Raw genomic sequence first — 21,385 nt, 5'->3', positions numbered from 1 at the left:
ATTACCTTCATCACAAAATCCTAAAAAATTTATCAGTTTCCAATATAAATATTTTATAAATATAATAAAAAAATTATGTAGCACAACTGTTTGCAACACTGATAATAATAAATGTTTCTTGTACACAAAATCAGCATTTTAGAATGATTTCTAATCATGTGACACTGAAGACTGAAATAATGGTTGCTGAAAATTCAGCTTTGCCATCAAAGGAATAAATTACATTTTTACCTATATAAAATATAATAAATACATACAAATTGTAATATCATCTAACAATGTTACTGTTTTACTGTATTTTTTAAACAATAAATGCAGCCTTGGTGAGATTAAGAGATTTTTCAAAAACACAAACAAAACAAATCATATGGATCCCAAACCTTTGAATGGCACTCTACATTTGTCATTATTAATGTTGATGCTACAAATAAGTTTATGCATATTTTGTATATTGATGAAACTATCCAGAAAACACTACTCATTTAGCTGGTTTAGACGAGACAGATGTGTGTGACTTCACTATTTCCCATCATTCTCTTTGGCTGCATAACAATATACATAAATTCTACACGTAATGTACATCTTTTGATTTTAATTGTCACGTTACAACTAAAAATCCACACAAAAATAACAAATGTTATCCATTTTCCCCACCGACAAAAATCACATATATAGAGAATGTGGCTTTGTCTCTATGTTTTAAAGTTCTTCCTGTCTGACAAGCTACTGGAAAGGCTAAGCCTTTGCAAAATTAGAATACTTTGTGAATATTGGCAGTACCTGGAAACGGCCTCTGCGTGAGCAGGGTTGGTCATTTGTACATGCCTCCCTCTCCTCCTTCATCCCCTGGCTCAAGTTGCCATCTTATCAGAAAGAATAAAGAGAGAGACGCAAAGACGAGGGAAGACAACGACAATAGCAAAATGAAAAAAGAACATACAGAAAACATTGTATTTGGTATAAAAAACAAAAAAAAAACAAATAAGCACACACACACAAAAAGACAAGACAAACACAAGAGATACCACAGACACAGAAAGGTGGCATTAATAACTCAAGCACACAAGAGGTCTTTGACTAACTAGCATCCATGCATGTTCACATGGTAAGATCAGAGTCAGCATGGCAAATTACACCATCACTGGCAGTCGGTGGACATGAATGCGAATATGATTATCATCTCAAACGTCATGCTGAGTGGATGCAGAATGTGATGGGGAATGGGTGTGGGGAAGAGTGGCAGGGAGCAGTTTTAACAAACCGTAAAACCAGTTCATGAAAGAACAATCTCTGCAGTACAACTTCTAAAACATTAGAGAATAATAAACACAAGTAATATGCCCCCATCCATCCACACTCACACGATTGCATTCATCTGTCAGATTCTAATATCACTGCCTAGAGAGCAACAGTGATACCAGTCAGCATGTGTGAATCTACTGTGTGTTCAGAGTGTGCATACAGAAACATTCCAGGGACTATTTCTAGTTGATGATGGTCTTAATGTGCTGTTCATGATACACAAAACACATATACACTGATATGCATGCTGAAAATGTACAGGCTGTCAAGCTAAAACTGCTGAAAACTATTGCTATGTTGTTTTGGACTGATGCTAAAGTATATTACATTTAGGGTATATTAGGAATGGCATACTACCGTATTACTCATACTATATATATATATATATATATATATATATATATATATATATATATATATATATATATATATATATATTATATATATATATATATATATATATATATATAGTTATAGCACAGTATGCAAATGTTTATTATTCATGGAACATCCAGATAAATTAGTATATGTAGATTGATACAGTATTCCTTTTAGTGTTCTCTGGTTGTATGCTGCACATTTTGGTGACTACGTAAATATCTAAGCATATATACTGTGCACAGAATGCAAATGTCCAGTTTTTATGGAATAAAATAAAAATAAAATCAATAACTATTTTATTACCTTTTAACACATTAATGTTTTTCTCACTCATTATTAGACTGCCATTTTTACTACACAATTAGAGAATAAAATTTTGAGATGCCACTGAAAAGTTTAGGGTCTATAAGATTTACAAGGCAGCATTTATTTGACAAAAAATACAGTAAAATCACGAAATATTATTACAATGTATCTATTTTAATGTATTTTGAAATATAATTTATTCCTGTGATGTTATTGCTGTTTTTTATTAATTATTTTTTTTTTTATTCAGTGTCACATGATCCTTCAGAAATCATTCCGTTTTCTACTATGCTGATTTAATGTTCAAGAAACATTTATTTTTATTATTAAGAAAATATAACAATTACATATAAAAGAATAATTACACACTGTATAACATTCTTTCTATTTCGTTATATTCACTATAGTATAACATTTTTTCAGAATTTGTTGATGACCGCAATTTCTTTGAAACTTTTGATCAATTTAATGTATTGTATGCATTAATTCCTTGCTGGGAAAAAAAAGTATTAATTTATTTTTAAAAAGTCTTACTGACCCCACACTTTAGAAGGGTAGAGCAACGTGTAACAATTGTGACAAGTTTTAAAATTTATCAGTGCCTACTGTTTACCGTTTCACATGCTACTTTTTAAACAAAAACTGCAAGGACAGCAGTATGCTAGTACTCCATTCCAAACATACCCATGGACATGCAAAAAACCTAGAAAATAAAACCTTTCAAAAATCCACCCAGGTACGAAAGAACAGGATATAAACTAAAGCAGTGGTTCTCAATTCCAGGCCTCGCGTACCACTGCTCTGCACATTTTGTATGCATCTCTTATTACTTCAGACGTTTGTTCTGTTCGACCAAAGTGGACATCGCAGGATATTCTACCATGATTCCAGTTCAAAGGGAGTGTATATGTTCCATTCAAAGGGCATTCAAGTGCGTGAGAAGTGAATTTAAATAGTATTTATTTATAGAGGTATTTTATGTCACACTTCTCTAGTAAGTTTTGTCCGTATCTGTGTTAAATAAAAGATACATGCAAAATATGCAAAGCGGTGGTATGTGAGGACTGGAATTGACAACAACTGATCTAAAGCTCTGAGAGAAATACAAATCTTCATCTGAAAAATAGACACTGAAATGACTTACTTGCTAAAGCTTTAGTCTTAATGGTGCATAAAATGTAAATTCTAAAATGTCATGCGACCAGATTAATTTCTTTATATTAAAAAGAACAGCTGTTATTTTTGCATTAGAATGGACAGAAACCTATGAACAATATCTACTGTGGCATCTAGTTTCATGCCTCTTCATTTACTAAACAAATAACAACTGAACAGGTGCAAACTTCAGACTCTGGCCTATGTCGCTTGAAAACAAGTGTGCTATTTTGCGATTGCAGGTGCTCTGGGTGAGTGAGGCAGGGTGCAGGAAGGTGAGGGGCGCAGGAACTGCAATACTGCACTGCATATGGTGGGACAGGAGACTCAGATCCAGGTGCGATGCACAAGGGTCATCCCTCTTCATCTAGATTCTCTCCCCTTTCTACACTCCTCTGTTCTTACCCCTGGGTAACCCATGCAGACAAAACGAAAAAGAGGCTACAACACAAACGTTAATGTACAGCAGAGCAATTCAGTTAAAACAAAAACTAAAGCATGGAAAATGTATGGCTAGGTGATGTAATGATTTCAGTACAGACTAAACACAGCAACAACCATGTCTCCACGGAAGAACTATTAGGATTAATAATTCATTATTAATTCTAACAGTATTTTTACAAATTAAGAAATCCCTATCTAGCAAGGTAAGAGTCAGCTACATTCATTTGGCTACATTATGTTTAACCTAAACATTTGTTTCAGGTCAGTGCCCATCCACACCCCTCACTCGCTCTCTCTTGCGCGCTTCCTGCGGACACTACCTTGCTGGACTCTGGGCTTCTTGAACAAGCTGGCGGAGTGGCGCAGTTTGCATGCCCAGCTTTTGAATTTGCGAGTCCAGGATTTCTTGCTAACAGGATTTCTGATACTAGGACATGTCAGGTTTAGGCCAAAATATCCACCTCCTTCATAGTGCTGCTGCTGCTGTTGTCCAGGCCACAGGGGGACAGGCGGCTGAGAAGAGGAAGGCAACAGAACATCTCCAGGGGTGGAGCTTTCAGTGAGGGAAGGGGGAGCCTGGACACCACACGTGAACAAGAGGAGGGAAACAAATTTAAGAAGTGCCGAGAAATGGCTCAAACTAATCTTAAATAAATAAAAAATTATTTTAGGAACATGTATTCCATTTTTAAGAAAAACTAAAATTGAATGACTCCAAACAAGTCGTGTGATATATAGTAAGTAAAAATTACCAGCATATTTATTTTTAACTGAAAAACATGTGAGTGCATACAGTTTAATTCCAAAAAAAGTTTTGACATTTATTTTAAAAATAATTTATATAATCATGAATAAAATAATATTACGTTTTAGAGGAGTCACACCACAATCACATTTTACAACCTGAACTAACGTAGTCTTTGTCTAAAAAAAAAAGAAAAAGTAAAAAAAAAAAAAAGACCTTTAATGACTTTAAAGTCCTCTCTATGATATCATTTCCTGTTTTATGTGTTTTTCCTCGCATGTTTTTTCATGTTGGTTGCACTACATTATTTTAACAAATTTGAAAAACTACAGTTTTTTAAATATCATTAAGCAGTTCTGTTCATTTTTTCTAGGAAAACGTAATAACATTTGTTATCTACAAACTTCATTATTTTAATGAGCTTTTTTGTATTACCCAGACATTTTCTACTTTATCCTCCTGCCCAAAAAGAAAAACGAAATGAATTTTAATACAGAGATAAAAAAAAAACACATTCACGATGAATACAAGAGGTGTATTCATTTATATGTATGAACTGCATTTAAACTGATTTTTTGAATAAAACAGCATCATGTCATTTATCTGTTTTTAGTGAGAAGTAACACCCTACTTACACTTATAAATGATTCACTGGGTACTTTCGGGGATCCAGGCTCCTGTGGAGGGGGAACGAGAGAGCATGGAGGGGATGTAGAGGAGAAGGACGCAGCGGGCTGGCATTGCACAGCAGACGGGATCGTCTCCTCCTCACCTGCTCTCTCCCGCTCTCCATCTGGAGAGGTAGAGGAAGAACGAGGGGTGGTGGAGGAGGTGGAGTGAGGGGAGGTGTCTGAAGAAGATGCAGGAGGAGCGGAGAATGTGTTGGGGGGCTCTGAAAACTCGTCAACTCCAGTGGAGGCCGCAGCAGATCCCGAGGTGGAGCTGGGGGCAGGAGCAGAGCCGCTGGTGGAGCCACTTCCCAAGGCTGCCCCACTACCACTGTGTTCCTGATACAGAAGAGTCCTCAGCTTCTCATCCAATGTCTTGATCCGGTTGTCAACAAACTCAATTTTGGGTGGGCCTTCACTGTCTGACTCTGCTACCGAGGAGGGCTGGGCTGGAGAGGGCGTGAAAGTGTGGGAGAGGGGAGGCAGAGCCGTATCAGACAGTGGCAGGGGTGGGAGAGACGTGTCCAAAGAGGGATGGGGTGGGGCGGAGTGGCTGACGGTGTCTTCACCTGTGGACAGCTCAGACTCCGACTGCTGGATAGACGCCTGCTTCTGCACAGCCGGAGGCACTGCGGTTTGTGTCATAGGCACCATATCATGCGGTACCTGCTGAAATAACATCTGCGTTTGCTCAGCGGGAAGCTGCTGTGGGATCACTGGTTGAAATGGAAATCGAAGCTGTTGGGGATCCTGGGTCTGGAGGCCATGCTGTAGATGCATGGTCAGTATCGCTGTGGTTTCTTGAGACATATTCTGTTCTACCTTGTGTTGTTGGATCTCCTCAGCAGTGGCTGTTTGAAGGCTGTGTTGCTGCAAGAAACCGGTCTGTTGCATTGCCGGCTGTTGAGATTCAATTGGTACTTGTTGCTGAGGAACCTGCAGAACTTGGGCAGCTGGAAGACCTCCCTGCGAGGGTACCGTCTCCATTGGCATTGGCTGTGATAGTGCTTTTGACTCACTAGGCTGGAGTATTGGTGGCTGTGGAGCGACCTGGCACCCTGGCTGTTTCTGAGCTTGTTCAGTGGTGGCCATTGCTGACTGTATTGCCTGTGTTTGTTGAAGTACATCTGGTGTCTGCAAGGGTGCCATTGGGGTTTGTGGTAGAAGTTGCGGTGAAGGATCAGCGTGGGTCACTAGCGATCCTGAAGGAGTCCCATAAATAGATAAGGTAGAGAGGGGCTGTTCACCCTCACCTTTAACTGCAGCTTTTCCTTGGTCCACGCTGGAGCCAATGAGGGCCGCAACTGCAGGGAAAGGAGCAGCAGCGGTGCTGGAGGCCATGACAGGGATTGGGTCTGCAGTCAGGGTAGCAGAAGAGAGTTGCTCTACTGTTGGCAAGGCAGCAGGTGTTACATCTTTTTGGGCAGCAATGGCCAAAGCTGACATGGATGCAGGAGCTGACACAGTAGAGACTGGAGGAGAGGATGCAGACAGTGAAGAACTTGGGGAAGTTGCTATCCCAGCAAAAGACTCTGAGCGCTGAGGGCTCTCATGATCTGATAATACATTAGACAGAGGGTAGAATATTCAATAGCTGTCAAGATAATAATTATTATTCATATTAATTATCAACACTATATCTCTATTTTAATAGAAAGCTAACACTAGGAATGTTCTCAATCCATTCTAGTTTGGATTACGTAGGTCATTTAAATTTCAAATTTCACTCCAGGCCGAAAGTAATGTGTGTCACAGTGAATTCTCTACCTTTCTCTGTTTCTGTGGACTTGGGGACCCAGGTCTCTCCCACTGGAGGTGGAGTGGAAGCTCCCTGGTTGGAGTGTGAGTCACGATGGCGAATGGTTTGGTTAATGAAGAATCGCCAGCGACCCACTGGGGAAGACTGAGGGGCTGAATCCACTTTGGCAAATGGGAGAATAGCACAGAATTATTTATTTTACTACTACCTGTAATAACAGTGTAAAATTAACAAGTCTTGGTTGCTATACATTTTTATTTTAATCAAGATAAAAAGATACAGAAGTTACAAAGTCAATGCAACTTTAACCATTCCCAACATTAACCCTTAACTTTATTCTTCTACTTTATTTGTGAGAAGATCAGATTGTTAAACTCACTTGTTGAACTGGATGGGGTGCTCACATGGAGTTGCTCCAAAGACCCAGTCTGAGACAAATACAAATTTAAATTATAAATAAGCCAAACACTAGTTTTTATTTTTTTTAAGTAATTAATACTTTTATTCAGCAAAGATACATTAAATTGATCAGACTTTACAAAATTCTATTTTAAGTAAGTTATTTTGAACTTTCTATTCATCAAAGTACATAAAACAAACAAACAAACAAAAAACAATACTTTGTATCTTTCATAAAGTTAAAAACAAATCACCAGAACTACATAAAAGAATAGTTTATCAAAAAAATGACAACTTCCAATAACAATACAGTTGTGAATAACAGACCTGTGAGTGAGTGCTTAGTATTTCTTGAGCTTTCTTCACTATAGCTCTCAGCTCCTCAACAAATTTCTCTTTCTCAGGCTCAAGAACAAAATCCTCCTCCACCTACACAAAACACATTGTTAAGAAATTAACTTGTGTATACATACTTCTAAAGCAAAAGCCACAGGTCAGGATCAGCTTTCAAAAAATTTCTTAATACGTTTCTCAAAAAGCAAATGAATCATTCAAGCTACTGAAAATATTTCACCATATAATCTGCAATGTCCTCAGGTGCATCTCCTTCGATGTCAAATTTGAATGTGACCATCTTGTTGCTGTGAGTCTCTAGCTGACACTCTACCATGTTGTCTCCTGTGCCTGAGACCTACAATACAGAGTAGGTGTTCATAATAGGATTCAATTTATATTGAAATGAAAAGTGAAGTGCAGAAAATATTATGAATCTTGTGATTTACATACCTGCAACATGCTCAGTTGAAAATGAGTTTTTTCAGCTTTTTGACAGGATGATCTCCTCTGAGATTTTACCTTATCTAGTTTTCCACTGGCCCACAGCGATTGAGCCTCATCTCCATTGGCAGGAGCAAAGCTGGATTTATAAAAGATTTAAAACCAATTCACAGAGCATGTTGTTAAATGTATTACAAAATATAAATAATAAAAAAAGAAGTCAAATAAGAATACACACAACTGCTTACCCTGATGAAGAACCCCTATTGGCAGACTGGTTTAAGCTCTCCTGAAGCCAGAGGAAAGACAAACAAATACACAAGAACGACCACATACCAACAGAAAAACAAAAGGCAAATATCAGTTATGTAATGAGTTATACAAATAATAAAATAACATAAAAAAATCCATAAGAACAATGACAGAGTATGTGTAAACCAAAAATAAAACTGTTAAGATTAAATTGTAAGTCTGATTTTTGCAAGTTTAACTTTTTTACAGGTTTTGCAGGTGTTAAGAAGTGGTAAAGTTGTGGGTCTTGCCTCTCAAGTTAACAGAGTTAGAAGAGATCAATGTTTGTATGCCTACTACCCTTATTAACATGTTCTGCAGAATCCTCACATGCACTTAAATTGGTCACTTTTATATAATGCCATATTCACTGGTCAAAAATGTTCACTGCTGTCGTGCAACACTGTATATCTGAAACTGATTTAATGTGCTTTTGTACCTGAGCAATGCCCAGCAATGCAGTGTCACTTTCTACCAGTGAGGTGGTGGGCAACACAGATCCATTGGAGTCATGGGACTGTGAAGCACTGACAGCAGGAGGGGAAGCAGGAATCATGTCAGCAGGCCTTGCCTGGGTTAGCTGTGCCTCCACTGTGACAGGAATTTCTGAGACTGGGACAGCTGGTTGTAGGGCTGGGAGTTTGGCAGAAGGCTGTAGGGAAGCATGAGATGGACTTGGGGGGATGTGTGATGGCATAAAGGTAGGAGGCTGCTCGAAACTCCCAGTAGCCTCTATGTGGGACTGCATGCTAGTCTGCGTGTGCGTTTGAGCAGGATGGGTTGGTTTCTGCTGGTTCTGTGGGGAGGGTGGTGGACCCGAGACCACCTGACTGTACAGAGGTACTGTTCTAGCTTGGGTCTGAGGTACCTGACTGAGTGCAATGTGAATCGGGAGCATATGTTGGATTACATGTTGAGGCTGACTAGGTTGTTGGTGGAGATCTTGTGGTAGGACAGCATTCAGTGGCAGAAGCTGATGCACAGGTTGGGCCTGATGCTGATGGTGGAGGGGTTGCTGTTGCTGCACATGGTGGGCTTGAGGCAGCTGCGACTCATACTGTTGGGTAGCCTGAGGTTGCACTGGAGGCATGGGCTGCAAGACTGTCTGCATTGAGGCCACACTGACTGGTTGTTGCTGAGCTTGGATAACTGGTGGAGCCTGGGCCTGCATTTGAGATTGGTTTTTCTGTTGTAAATAGCACTGTGTTGATGAAGTGGCCATTGGGTTGATGGTAGGGGCAAGTGACACAGGAGACAGTACTGCTTGCTGATATTGCTGCAGAGGTGCCTGTTGTTGTTGTTTCACAGATTGTGTGAGGTCTAGCTGAACAGACTGGATGGTTTGCGAAGCAACAGGTGCTTGAGCATACTGTGTCGGTAAAAGTGTAGAAGCAGCTGGCCCTACTGCAACTTGACACTGGAGAGAAGCTGCAGCTTGAGGTGGTACAAACTGAGATTGGGATGGAAGGGTCTGCCCTTGTGAGACCATTTGTGTTAACGTCGGGACAAAAGAATGAATGGGTTGGGGTGTAGGAACCTGTGTTGGAGATGTGATTTGTTGGGTTGGTTGTGGAACTTGCAACTGGCCTGCTTGAATATGGCCTCCCATTGACTGTGGTGCAGGATGACTTTGAGTTTGGAAAGGAATCTGACCATAAATCACAGGGTCCCCTTGGCTTTGGATCTGAACTTGCGCTGAAGGTTGAGCTGACATCTGTGGTGGTACCTGTTGCTGGATGAGTACTGGGGCTTGTACTTGACTAGGTATTTGAGCGCTAACCATTTTTGGTACAGCTTGAACCAGGGTTGGAACCTGTAACTCTACCAGAGATGGTCTGTGCGATGCCTGGGGGAGGACAGCTTGTTGCTGCTGAATCAAGACATGTTGCTGTTCAGTTTGTTGTTGAGCAAGATGGGGCTGAGGTTGTGGGGGCATCATGTGTTGAGTGTGCTGCATTTGGCTAATCTGCTGGACCGTCTCCGGAGGCTGTGCTTTCACTAGGGTTGCTTGCTGTTGCCCGCTGTGGTCTGCAAGAGTAGCATGTTGCTCCAAATGTTGTTGCTGCAATAAAACTTGTTGCAGTTGTTTTTCGGCTTGTCGCTGTAATTCGATCTGGTGTTGTTGCATCAGAAGATGTTGCTGCATCTGTGACTCTCTTTGTTGTAGCAATGTCTGTTGTTGCTGCTCGGTCTGTTGTTCAAATATCTGCTGCTGCAATTGTTGATCTGTCGGCTTCTGTAGTTGCGGCTGTTGCTGGAGAACATGTTGCTCTATCTGCTGAGACTGCTGCTGCTGGCGTAATAAGGTTTGTTGCTGTTCGATTTGTTGCTGCTGTTGCAGCTGTATGAGTACTTTTTGCTCTAACTGTTGCTGCTGCTGAATGAGTGCTTGTTGCTGCTGCTGTTGTAAAAGAGCTTGCTGTTGCTCCACCTGTTGTTGTTGCTGCTGTTTAAACAAAGCCTGCTGTTGCTGTTCTAACTGTTGCTGATGTAAAATAGCTTGTTGCTGCTTTAACTGGAGTTGCTGCTGTTGTTGTAGCAAAGCTTGCTGTTCCAATTGTTGTTGCTGCAGAAGAGCCTGTTGTTGTTCACGCTGCTGCTGCTGCAATATTGCTTGTTGTTGCTCCAGTTGCTGCTGCTGAAACAAAGCCTGTTGCTGTTGTCTTTGCTGTTCCACCTGTTGCTGTAAAATGGCCTTTTGCTGCTGTTCTATTTGCTTTTGTTGCTGTAAAGCTTGCTGCTGTTGCTCGATCTGTTGCTGTACCGCCAAGTTTTGTTGTTGCTGCAGAAGAATTTGTTTCTGTTCAACTTGTTGCTGCTGTGGTGACTGAATATAAACTTGCTGCTGCTGTTGTTGTTGTTGTTGTTTCTCCATTTGATTTTGCAAAACAGCCTTCTGTTGCTGCTCCATTTGCTGCCTAATCAGAAGTTGCTGTTGTTGTTGCTCCGTCAATTGCATTGGCTGCTGGATTGTTTGAAGTACCGGCGGCTGTTGTACAAATGTCTTTACCATGTTCTGCTCTTGTGATTCAGCCATTTGTTGCAAATAAACTTGCTGTGCCTGTTGTTGCGGAGTCTGATGTTGATATTGTTCCACTGGGGGTTGTTGTATTGATGCCTGATGCTGCTGACCTTGCTGTAACACAACTTGCTGTTGGGGTTTGCTTGCAGGTTGCTGTATGTACACCTGCTGTTGTAGATCACTTTGTTGTGGGTTGGTCACTGTTTGCTGTTTCTGCTGTGGCAATGGGATATATGGCTGCTGAGATGCACTGGAATGTGGTGGCTGTTCCTGCAGAACCACCTGGGGTTGTTCTACATGCTGTGGCTGTTGTAACAAAACCGCCATTTGTTGAATATGATCTGTTTGCTGTGGCAACAATACTGTCTGGTGCTGAATGTTCAGTTGCAACATTCCGGGCAATTCTGACATCACCTGCTGTTGCGTCTGAACAATAGTTTGCTGGGGCAAAAAATCAGTGGGTTGTACAGGAGCAATAGTAGTTTGGGTCTGCACAGGTGGTATGATGTTGCCTGCTGATGCTATGGGTTCTCCAGCTGGGATGGAGGATTTGAGGACAGTCATGGGTGCATGGGGTGATACTGGGGGGATGTATGACTGTGACTGTACAACAGAACTGTGGGGAGTGGAGGTGTCAGTGGGTCTGGATTGTAACATTTGCGTGGATGTAACATCTGTTGAGTATGGTGGAAGGGGCTGGTGGGGAAAACATATTGGGATATTATTTGGGAAGGAAGGATAGGCCAGAGCATGGTGTGGGGAAGCAAGTAGTGGTGGGAGAGACAAAAAGAGAGAGCAAGAGTAAGCATTAGTGCAGATCATTAATCATCCAAAGGAAACAAGACATTACTGAAAGCAAAAGATATGAAACAAGATTCAGCATGTGGAGTCATTAGGTTATTTCTACACTGTGTTGAGCCTATGATCAATGCTGCTGTTTTTTGATTATATGCCTCATCAGATAAGAGGTAGCTGTATTCCAAAAATGAAGGGCATTAAATATGGTGTTCATGTCAGCCCTGTCCATCACTAAAGCTGTACCCAAAAGGCCTATTCACACTAAATACAATTTTGCTTCTCAGAGAAAAAAATAAATAAAATAAAATTATATAGCCAGCTGAAACCATAATGATATTGGCCCTGCAATGCAGCAATGTTTTTTGAATGACCACACCAGGTTTGTTCAGGTATGCCAACTTTTCAGAGAGTTTGAAAACCCCAAATTGTATTTGATGTGGTCAATTATTTGTTTTTAATTTGTTATTTTACTCCTAATGTGAACAGGCCTAGGGGAAGTTGTGGGCTAGTTGTTAGAGAGTTTGACTCCTAACCCTAAGGTTGTGGGTTCGAGTCTCGGGCTGGCAATACCACGACTGAGGTGCCCTTGAGAAAGGCATCGAACCCCCAACTGCTCCCTGGGCACCACAGCATAAAATGGCTGCCCACTGCTCCGGGTGTGTGTTCACGGTGTGTGTGTGTGTGTGTGTGTGCACTCTGGATGGGTTAAATGCAGAGCACTAATTCTGAGTATGGGTCACCATACTTGGCTGTATGTCACTTCACTTCACTTCACTTCACTTCACTTCAGAAACGTTTCCAAATCACTGTCTCAGGAAATTTATTTCCATTCTGTAAACATTGTAGTTTTTACCTTAAATTCTGGAACTCCTCTGTATACTTTATTGTATTTTTTGACAAATGTCTTACTATCTATAACCATACATTTTTATATGACAAAAAACAGTACTATAATATAATTACAATTCAAGGATTGAATACAGCAATTAAATAAAATTTTGCTTGGTTTTACAGCAATTACCAGCTGTAAAACATATGGTTTAGCTTATAAATCAACTCAATTTTACAGTGAAATTCAACAAAAAATATGTTCTCTGGACCTAACATTACAAATGTAGATCAATGAACATCATGTAACATGATCTAAATCAAAGTCACAGACTGCAGAGAGAGATTCCTGAGAGGAAATTCAATTCAGTATTTCAGTAATAGAGTGCCTTGTCTACATATGGTTACTGACAATAAATGGCACAAAGTTACTGCAACTGACAAAAGGTACAAAATATGAGGGATGAAATACTCTAGCAGTCCCTCAACATATTCCACTAAAAAAAGATTTGGCACTGAGTGTATCAAGTCTCCCTGGTTTGATCTGTTTTAAATATGAATTGTTGTGTCCAGTGCAAGAGTGGACCAAGAGAAGAGGAAAAACACAGTATAGCTCGACACAAGGGAGACAATCACCTGAGAATATTGTTGAGGCACACTTAATGGGACCTGTGATGCAATAGTGACAGGTTGAATAAAAGTCTGTGCCACTGGAATGTTAGGAGCCCCACCACTACTTTGGCCCATGGAAATGCCAGATATCCCACCATTCTGACCAACAGGCACATTTGGAACCCCCTCCGCTAATAGGGGCTGGGGGTGAGACATAACCCCTGCTCCTTTCACTCCCTAAATAAAGAAAACAATTCTTATCCAACCAAAGTGTACATTCACACAACATTTTTTTTTTGTACTGAACATCAAAGGTTTCAAATGAGCAAGAATGGTGGTGTCTCAGCAGCTGGGGTTGTATAGATAAAAAGTTTATGAACAAAGTATGAAACTGTTTTCTGAAACAGGAGTACTTACAGATGTGCCAGTGGGGTAGCTGGTTTGAGCATGAGCACATTGGTTTCCTGTCTCAGGTACAGAAAAAGTTTGGCTTTGGCCACTGACAACAGGAAGACTCTCACCCTCTGAATATGGAAAAGCGGAATGCCAAATCAACATTACATAAAATATTAGCCAAAAGTGCCTGTTAGATCCTAATCATAAATTGTGATTCAAATTGAATTGTGCACCTGTGAGGCCCAATGCAGTGCCTTGCTGTTGGACATGTTGGTCCACTTCTGGCAGCTCCTCTGTCTCTCCATGACCCCCAGCAGCTGCAGCAGCTCCTGTGCCCTGTGAGGAGGTGGTGCCGGAAGGCTGGACATAAGAAAAGGAGGAGGTTAGGGCCGAGGAGTCACGGCGCTCATCCAGACTTTGTTGTTGTTGTTGTTGCTGCTGGAGGAGCTGCTGTTGCCGCCTTTCACGGGACTTCTTTATTAGAGTCACCCTGTCTCTGATGGACTTCCCCACCACCTTAGCATCACTTTCATGGAAAAAGCCTGACTTCACCTATAAAGAGACAACAGAATTGGAGCATGAGTATAAAAGATAAAAGATGAATAGGAGGGAGAACGGAAATTATGTCTAAAAGGGATAGTTCACCCAAAAAGGAAAATTCTGTCATTATTTACTTGTCCTCATGTTATTTCAAACCTGTGTGACTTACTGTCTTTTATAAAGCACAAAAGGAAGAATTTTGAATAAAGTACTAGTGCTACAGTAATGACATTTTTGGGTGAACTGTTCCTTTAAAAAAATGAATCATAATAAATAGCACAAATTATTGTTTATTATTTCTGTTTTTATAGATTTATAGTACACTCTTCTTGTCCTCTTAAACATTTCTCACCATCTCTAGTGCAACCTCTTCAGCACTATCATTCTCCAAGTCGTAGCTGAATTCGATGGCCTCGTTGTCCTTGTGCTTGCCTTTGAGTTTCTTTGGATCTTCAACCCAGATGCGCAGGGCCAGGTAGTCTTTGCAGCCTGTATCTTCCTCAGCAAGCTCCACACGCACACCGGTGTCCTCCGCAAAGAAGGCATGATTTAGAAGGTCCTTCACTGAGAGCCTAAGGGTGAAAAGAGAGAATTTAGATGACTTTGCATTCTCACTTCACTTACAGAAGAACTCTCACTGTTTATGTGCTTACCGCTCTAATCGGTTTTGGCGAATACAGCCCTCAATGATTTCTTTTACCTCAGGGTCATTAACTTTGTCAAAACTGGCAGGCTTGATACCCTGCACAGAGAGAAAATGTAGTGTTAATCCCCACCATGATTCAAAAAACACCTGGATGTCATTTGCATACTGATTTAAAGTACAAACAAAAATTATGTATTAAATAACTAATAATAAAAGATAAAAAGGGTGAATTCACTAAAACTAATTGTGCCCAAATTTTATTTGCACATGCCTAAACATCTTTGCTAAACAATTTGCATGGGTCAATTCCCAAAAGTACAGGCTGGTTTTGAGTGTCAAATTGTAAACTACCTCAATATGCCATACTTTATGTAGCATGTACAGCACTGTAGCACCACTGTAATCTGGGCACCTGAACTGGCTCTTTAAAATGCTAAAAGTACACTGGATTACACCAAGTGTCAGAATAAATGCTCAACATAATTTAGTGAATTCACCCGATAATAATCTTCAAATTGAGATTCATAAAAAGACTTACACTTGTAACTTTGCGGTAGATCTGTGCAGCATTTTGGCATTCTGAATATGGGTATTCTGAAGTAGCCATTTCTAGCATGCACATGCCAAAGGCATAGACATCCACCGACTCGTCATAGTGCTCCTCGTACATCTCTGGGGCCATGAACTCTGGTGTACCTGAGAAATCAATGCAACATTCATTTGACATCCTGTCTCTTTTGACATCTGTCTGCCTTTTTTGCTATCTTTATCGTCTGTTGCTATGGTAAAAACAAAAGACTGTCAAACTCATTTCTTCTTTTCTCCTTGACAACAGCCAATCAATGTGCAAGTAGTTAATTAAAACTTAATTATCACAATAACCTTGAGGTCTGAAGCCTATAAATGTACACCAAACATTATGCGTTTTTTTAACGTATCACAAGGGCAACAAGTTCAAACGATTTTCCTTAGATTCAACTGCAAAGCACACATATATCACATTTAAAGCAATCAAGAAGCCCCTGAATCAATTGTATCCCTTATTCTGGCTTGATCTCTAAACTTCTGAGATTCTTATGAAGGATTTCAGCCACTGCAAGCAGAAGTCATCATCTATGCAGCACCCTGGTGCTTTCACAGATCTTGCTAATCATGATACCCTTTTGCAGCAACCTCTACCTTAGTAAGACTTGGAAGAACTGTACCCCATTCAGGACAAGCATTTAACTAGGAGGCTATAAAGAGGTCAATCACATAATTAACAATATTCAACATATTCTTTTACTACACACAGGAAACTGAGTGAATGTTACAGACCTATGACACTCTTGGCAAATGATGTCCGCATGAGGGTGGCAAGACCTAGGTCACCAATCTTTACTGAACCGGTTGGGCCTGTGATGAAGATATTGTCACACTTGAGATCACGGTGCACAATGGGTGGCGTACGGGTGTGTAGGAACTGTAGACCCTTTAGGATTTGCCTGCACCAGCTGCGTAGAACTTTGGGCTTCATCACTTTAAAGCGCTTAAGGTACCTAAAGCAGAGAAAAGCAGTCCAAAGTTTCTCAGGAAGACATTTTCGCCCTTTCTTCATGATGATAAGATGTATGAATCTCAACAGCCTGAATGGGCCAAAAACTAAGAGAGTAACATTTTGCAGCATATAGCAGCAAAAAATCATATCAAGAAAGATTTACAGATTTGATCAAAAACTGATGGCATATGATGCAACACATTAATCACTTACAGCTATTGTACCAATCGATTACTATTTTTCAAACAAATATTGCTACATATTCATATAGGTGTATTATTTATATAAATATAAAAAAAAACATTGAAAAACATTAAATAAAATCTAAAACGCAATGATACACACGTTTTGAGCGTTCCTGAGGTCATGAGCTCAGTCACCAGGACGATGCACTTCTTGCCTCTAAGAACAGACTCCCAGGAGTCATAGAAACGCACAATGTTGGGATGCTGTAGACCTTTCAGCATTTCAGCCTCCTCTTTAAACCGCTGCTGCTCCGCTTTGGTCAGCTTTCGATCCTGACGAATAAACAAACACAAAACATTAAATACCGAAGTGTGTATATATATCAGTAAAATGCAGCCTGTAATGCTTTAAAATTTCCTTAAGACTGTTTAACTCTGTCTACATTTTTACTTCAAAATAAAAGCTTAAGATCTGGAAAAAAAAAATCCAACTGACTGGGATGGTGAGTGAAAAAAAAAGTATGCAGACATTTACAAGTATAATTATGATTGTACTTTTTAGCAAAAATGACATAGGAAATGGAATAGATCTTGCTTCAACATCCTCTCTATGAAAGATAGAATTATTTTCACACCCAAAAGTGCTCTCGACTGTCCTATTAATCATGTAAATGACCAAGTCATAAATATTACTAACTAGTCTGTGATTTTATATAAATGTGATTTAAATTCACAGCAAAGTACTCATAAATTATATTGTATTGCCTCATTAATTATGAATGTCAGCATACCATGACAGCACAGCACACTTCCAGCTACTTGCTGCTGAGAGAAAATGAGTTCCCCTTTAAAAAATGTGCTGCGAGAGAGGAATGTTCAAAGCTTTGTATTCATTCAGTTTTACTGCAAGAATGTAACCCTTCCAAACTCGCTACGTTATGTCGTTCATCAGCGAATCTGCCATCTTTGGTGGTTTCAATACAGCACAGTGGCAGGTTGGGTGGAGGGAGAGATATTTGGAGGTGTACAGCAATGGCTGATCACAGCAAAATGCTTGGTTCAGTATGGGCACATGCACTCAGAGCAGTCTCAGAGACAGTGCACTAGCGATCAACGGCCATCAGGTGGCGCTGGCAAAAAGGAGATGTGTGACAGGGCGGCAACACCCAGCATTAGCCTAAAAATCACATTTCAGCCACAGCGGCCACCATGACCAGATTGCCCCAGTGTGGCGGATGTTGATGAAATCCCTTCTCTGGCACACAGTGGGGAAAATGCACACACACACAATCACTCCCCTGGCGAACACCACTCACACACTTGTGCTGCCATGCGACACTGATTATTAACTATGCTCACCCTGAACAACCCCACAATACTAATAAAACAATATAAATGCATCAAGGCATCATCTAATATAACGCATTCGTTTTTAAAGGAACAGCTTGGCTAAAAATGTATGTGTCCTCATTTACTCACCCTCTTGTCATTTTAAAACTGCACAACTCTGTACAGCGCAAAAGAAGATAATTTTTCTTCCATTCATGTCCATAAAATGAAATTCACTGGGGTTTAAAACAACACCATAGCCCTTCATTGTATGGACAAACAAACACCAAGACAATTTTTAAAAAAATATAATCTTTTGTGTTTATACAGGTTTCAAATTCCATGAGGTTTCAGATTTCGATGAACTGTCCCTTTAAGACAAGCCACTGTTCGTTTCTTTTCTTCACTGAACAGATGTCCCAAAAATGGCCTGTAATCTTTAATCTGTGTGATGACAGAACATCTCTCGGAATTCTGATTTCAATAAAAAAATAAAAATTACACACACACACACACAGATTTATAAATAATCAGTCTAACTGTGATACTCTACATTAGGTTCTCATAGGTCATTCGGTACATGTAGCTGAATATAAAAGTATTGATATTCCTTGACCCTTTGGCTTTGAGAGTTTGTCTGCGTGATTTACATGGATAAAAATAATCAAAGATGTCTGGGTCAAAATCCAAAACATGAGTTATGTAAGCAGTGTAAAATAACAGACAAATAAAAGTAAGAAACGACAGCTTTCACAGCTCAGCAAATTCAGATTTATAGACATAATTTTACTTTAATTTCTGCAAACAACTTTGCAATGGCCTGCTGTCTATGCATCAACAAATAGGGATAATTTCTGGAGGCTGTTTTGTGGCGTACAATCCGATTTGCCATGTAATGAGGTTTCTCTCTTGTTAAACTTCCATCTGTAAATCATGTCTTCCTCTCTCTGCTCCCCCTTCTCTTTTAAGCCATCAACTAACTGGGTGTTAGTTTTAGGAAGTTTTTCTGTGAAAGCTGAGGTCTCTTGTTTTCTTTTCCTCCTTTCTTTGCCAGTAACATGTAGAGACCCATGATCAATCTGCCCGCAGAACTCTGATGAAAGCACTGCATAATCCAAACACCAGTCATTCACAAAATTCTTCACATACATTACCATTCAAAAGTCTGGAGATATTAAGATTTCTTGTTTGAAATAAATGAATACTTTTACTCAGCACAGATGTCAAAAGTGACATTTATGTTACAAAAAAAGAAAATTCTAGTTCAAATAAATGCAGTTTTTTTAAACTTTATTTATATAAAAAATTCTGAAAAAACATATAATGGTTTACACAAAAAATATTAAGCAGCACAAGTGATTTCAACATTGAAAATAATAAATGTTTCTTAAACATTAAATCATCATTAGAATGATTCATGATTCATAGCTGAAAGATCACGTGACACTGAAGACTGGAATAATGGCTGCTGAAAATGTAGCTTTGTTTTAAAATTACATTTATATTAATTAGGCCTAATATTAAAACACATTGTAAATTATAATAATATTTCACATTGTTACTGTTTTTACTGATCAAATAAATGCAGGTTTGGTGAGCACAAATTTTACCTACCACAAACATTTTAACAGCAGTGTACATCAGCCTCTGCATTTTTTATTTTGTATTATATTAGAGTTTTAAAGATTTTAGCTACCAATAACAATGCAGTACTCTCAGCTTCACTTTAGACTTTTTTAAAGCATATTCAGTCAATTCAATTTCAATTCAACAAATCATAATCTGATTCCAAAACGATCATAAATCAACAACTCAATTCTTCAGCAACAACGTAAAGGCACACAATTTTGTCAAGGTGTCTCTTGCTAATTCTGTGAAGGTTCCACATAAACACTGAGCTAAAGTATGTCTGCTTTGATCAGCCAATAAAAACAATAAGAGGAAATCTGGAGAGGATTTTCTTTTCAGATTCTGTGTGTTGTTGAATGCTCCTGTTTGTGCTTGTTTGTACAGTGCATACTTTTCATGTTATAAATGCCACAGCACAGTACAGTGCATACTCTTCATGCTATAAATGCCTCTGCAGATATGCCTTCTATGCCATTTTTGTAGTGCTGCACACATCAAGGCACTTATCTGTAATGTTTTGCCCTTTGTAAGCATTTTCAATAACCAGAATTATTAATAATTAATTTAAATTTCGATGAATTTGAGGATCGATCCATTTAGGAAAGCATCACGATGCATCAGTAAATGGATTTTACCCCCACCTATTGCATGTATACAGAATTTGTGAAGACCTAGTCAAGTTTGTAATCAAATATATTAGATTAGTGGGACCAAATGTTCAAGTTTAATAATGTCTCATTGAAAAACCCTTATTGATCAACTACTCAGAAACATAAAGCTATTAACATAAAGATTATAACAGTTACAAACAAACCCACACGTCACTAAAAGCACCACCCCATTACTTGAACTTTGACCATACATTTCCAGGACTACAACAAGGTTTCTTTGTGTTGACAGATGTTTCCTGTTTTATGGTGCATTGAAAATTCATGCTGAGCTCTGTATTTTGTGGCTGAAATCTAAAATGAGTGTATCTGTGCATGTGTGTGCTAGTGTTTGTCTGAGCATCCACGTGCAGCCCTGCTGGTGAACTCTGAATGCTGAGTTAGTGTCTTGTAAGGGCGCCTCTGTCTGTCTGAGTTTCACCGGTCCTTTGGCCTGTTCATGACAGTGTCTTGTCCTGGCTTTTAAAGCATTATGTTCAGCAACCTGGGTCAGCAATTGAGAGGACAATTAAGAAAGTGAGTGATTAGTCATGTCATGTAAAACCAGATGGACATTTTTTGTTCACAAACTATTGTCCGTCTAGAATTTTTATAGAATAACAATTCTAGGAATTGAACCCGAACCTTCCAGATTACAAAATCACTGACCACTTCACTATAGCAAACTATTTTATGAGATGTCAAAAGTCACCAGAATGTATACCTTTTTGTTAGTTCAGTTCATAATCTGCACTAAACCTTGGTAATGAGTTTGGGTCACTAAAAGCTGTTCAATATTTATGGCTTATTTGTCACAAACGACGGCACACATTGAAATGAGAAAAACCGGTCAAGCAACCTAGCAACCACACTTTAAACATTATGCAAGTTGAGTTTCCATGTTAAAGTTGCATCTGCTCAGTTTGGCAGTGTGTTTGTTCAGTTGTCAGGTGAGGCTGCAGTAACTCAGGCTACCGTAAAGAGTGTAA

At 39.5% G+C, this 21,385-nt stretch overlaps 1 protein-coding gene across 4 annotated transcripts in view; it reads right to left on the bottom strand.

Annotated features, from left to right (window-relative positions):
• The window catches only part of LOC109104288 (serine/threonine-protein kinase WNK3-like), a 48,141-nt gene that overhangs the window by 7,524 nt on the left and 19,232 nt on the right, over window positions 1–21,385 (bottom strand). For 2 of the 4 annotated variants that reach the window (XR_006153313.1, XM_042713218.1), the window contains exons 3-20: window positions 16,952–17,124; window positions 16,387–16,607; window positions 15,608–15,765; window positions 15,077–15,165; window positions 14,776–14,995; window positions 14,117–14,435; window positions 13,905–14,011; window positions 13,512–13,724; window positions 8,667–11,945; window positions 8,185–8,225; window positions 7,946–8,075; window positions 7,734–7,850; window positions 7,487–7,588; window positions 7,140–7,188; window positions 6,769–6,921; window positions 4,969–6,557; window positions 3,909–4,164; window positions 781–863 (exon numbers count right to left, since the gene is read on the bottom strand). Coding sequence is in view for 3 of the 4 variants with exons in the window: in XM_042713218.1 (XP_042569152.1) it covers window positions 781–863; window positions 3,909–4,164; window positions 4,969–6,557; window positions 6,769–6,921; window positions 7,140–7,188; window positions 7,487–7,588; window positions 7,734–7,850; window positions 7,946–8,075; window positions 8,185–8,225; window positions 8,667–11,945; window positions 13,512–13,724; window positions 13,905–14,011; window positions 14,117–14,435; window positions 14,776–14,995; window positions 15,077–15,165; window positions 15,608–15,765; window positions 16,387–16,607; window positions 16,952–17,124 (7,299 nt within the window). In the remaining variant the exon portion in view is untranslated. The remainder of the gene's footprint in view (window positions 1–780; window positions 864–3,908; window positions 4,165–4,968; window positions 6,558–6,768; window positions 6,922–7,139; window positions 7,189–7,486; window positions 7,589–7,733; window positions 7,851–7,945; window positions 8,076–8,184; window positions 8,226–8,666; window positions 11,946–13,511; window positions 13,725–13,904; window positions 14,012–14,116; window positions 14,436–14,775; window positions 14,996–15,076; window positions 15,166–15,607; window positions 15,766–16,386; window positions 16,608–16,951; window positions 17,125–21,385) is intronic. The other 2 variants (XM_042713219.1, XM_042713220.1) reach the window with 2 other exon arrangements.

Source organism: Cyprinus carpio, chromosome A23, assembly GCF_018340385.1.
Source record: "Cyprinus carpio isolate SPL01 chromosome A23, ASM1834038v1, whole genome shotgun sequence".
NCBI classification, from domain to species: domain Eukaryota; kingdom Metazoa; phylum Chordata; class Actinopteri; order Cypriniformes; family Cyprinidae; genus Cyprinus; species Cyprinus carpio.
This window is presented reverse-complemented; position numbering and strand designations above follow the sequence as displayed.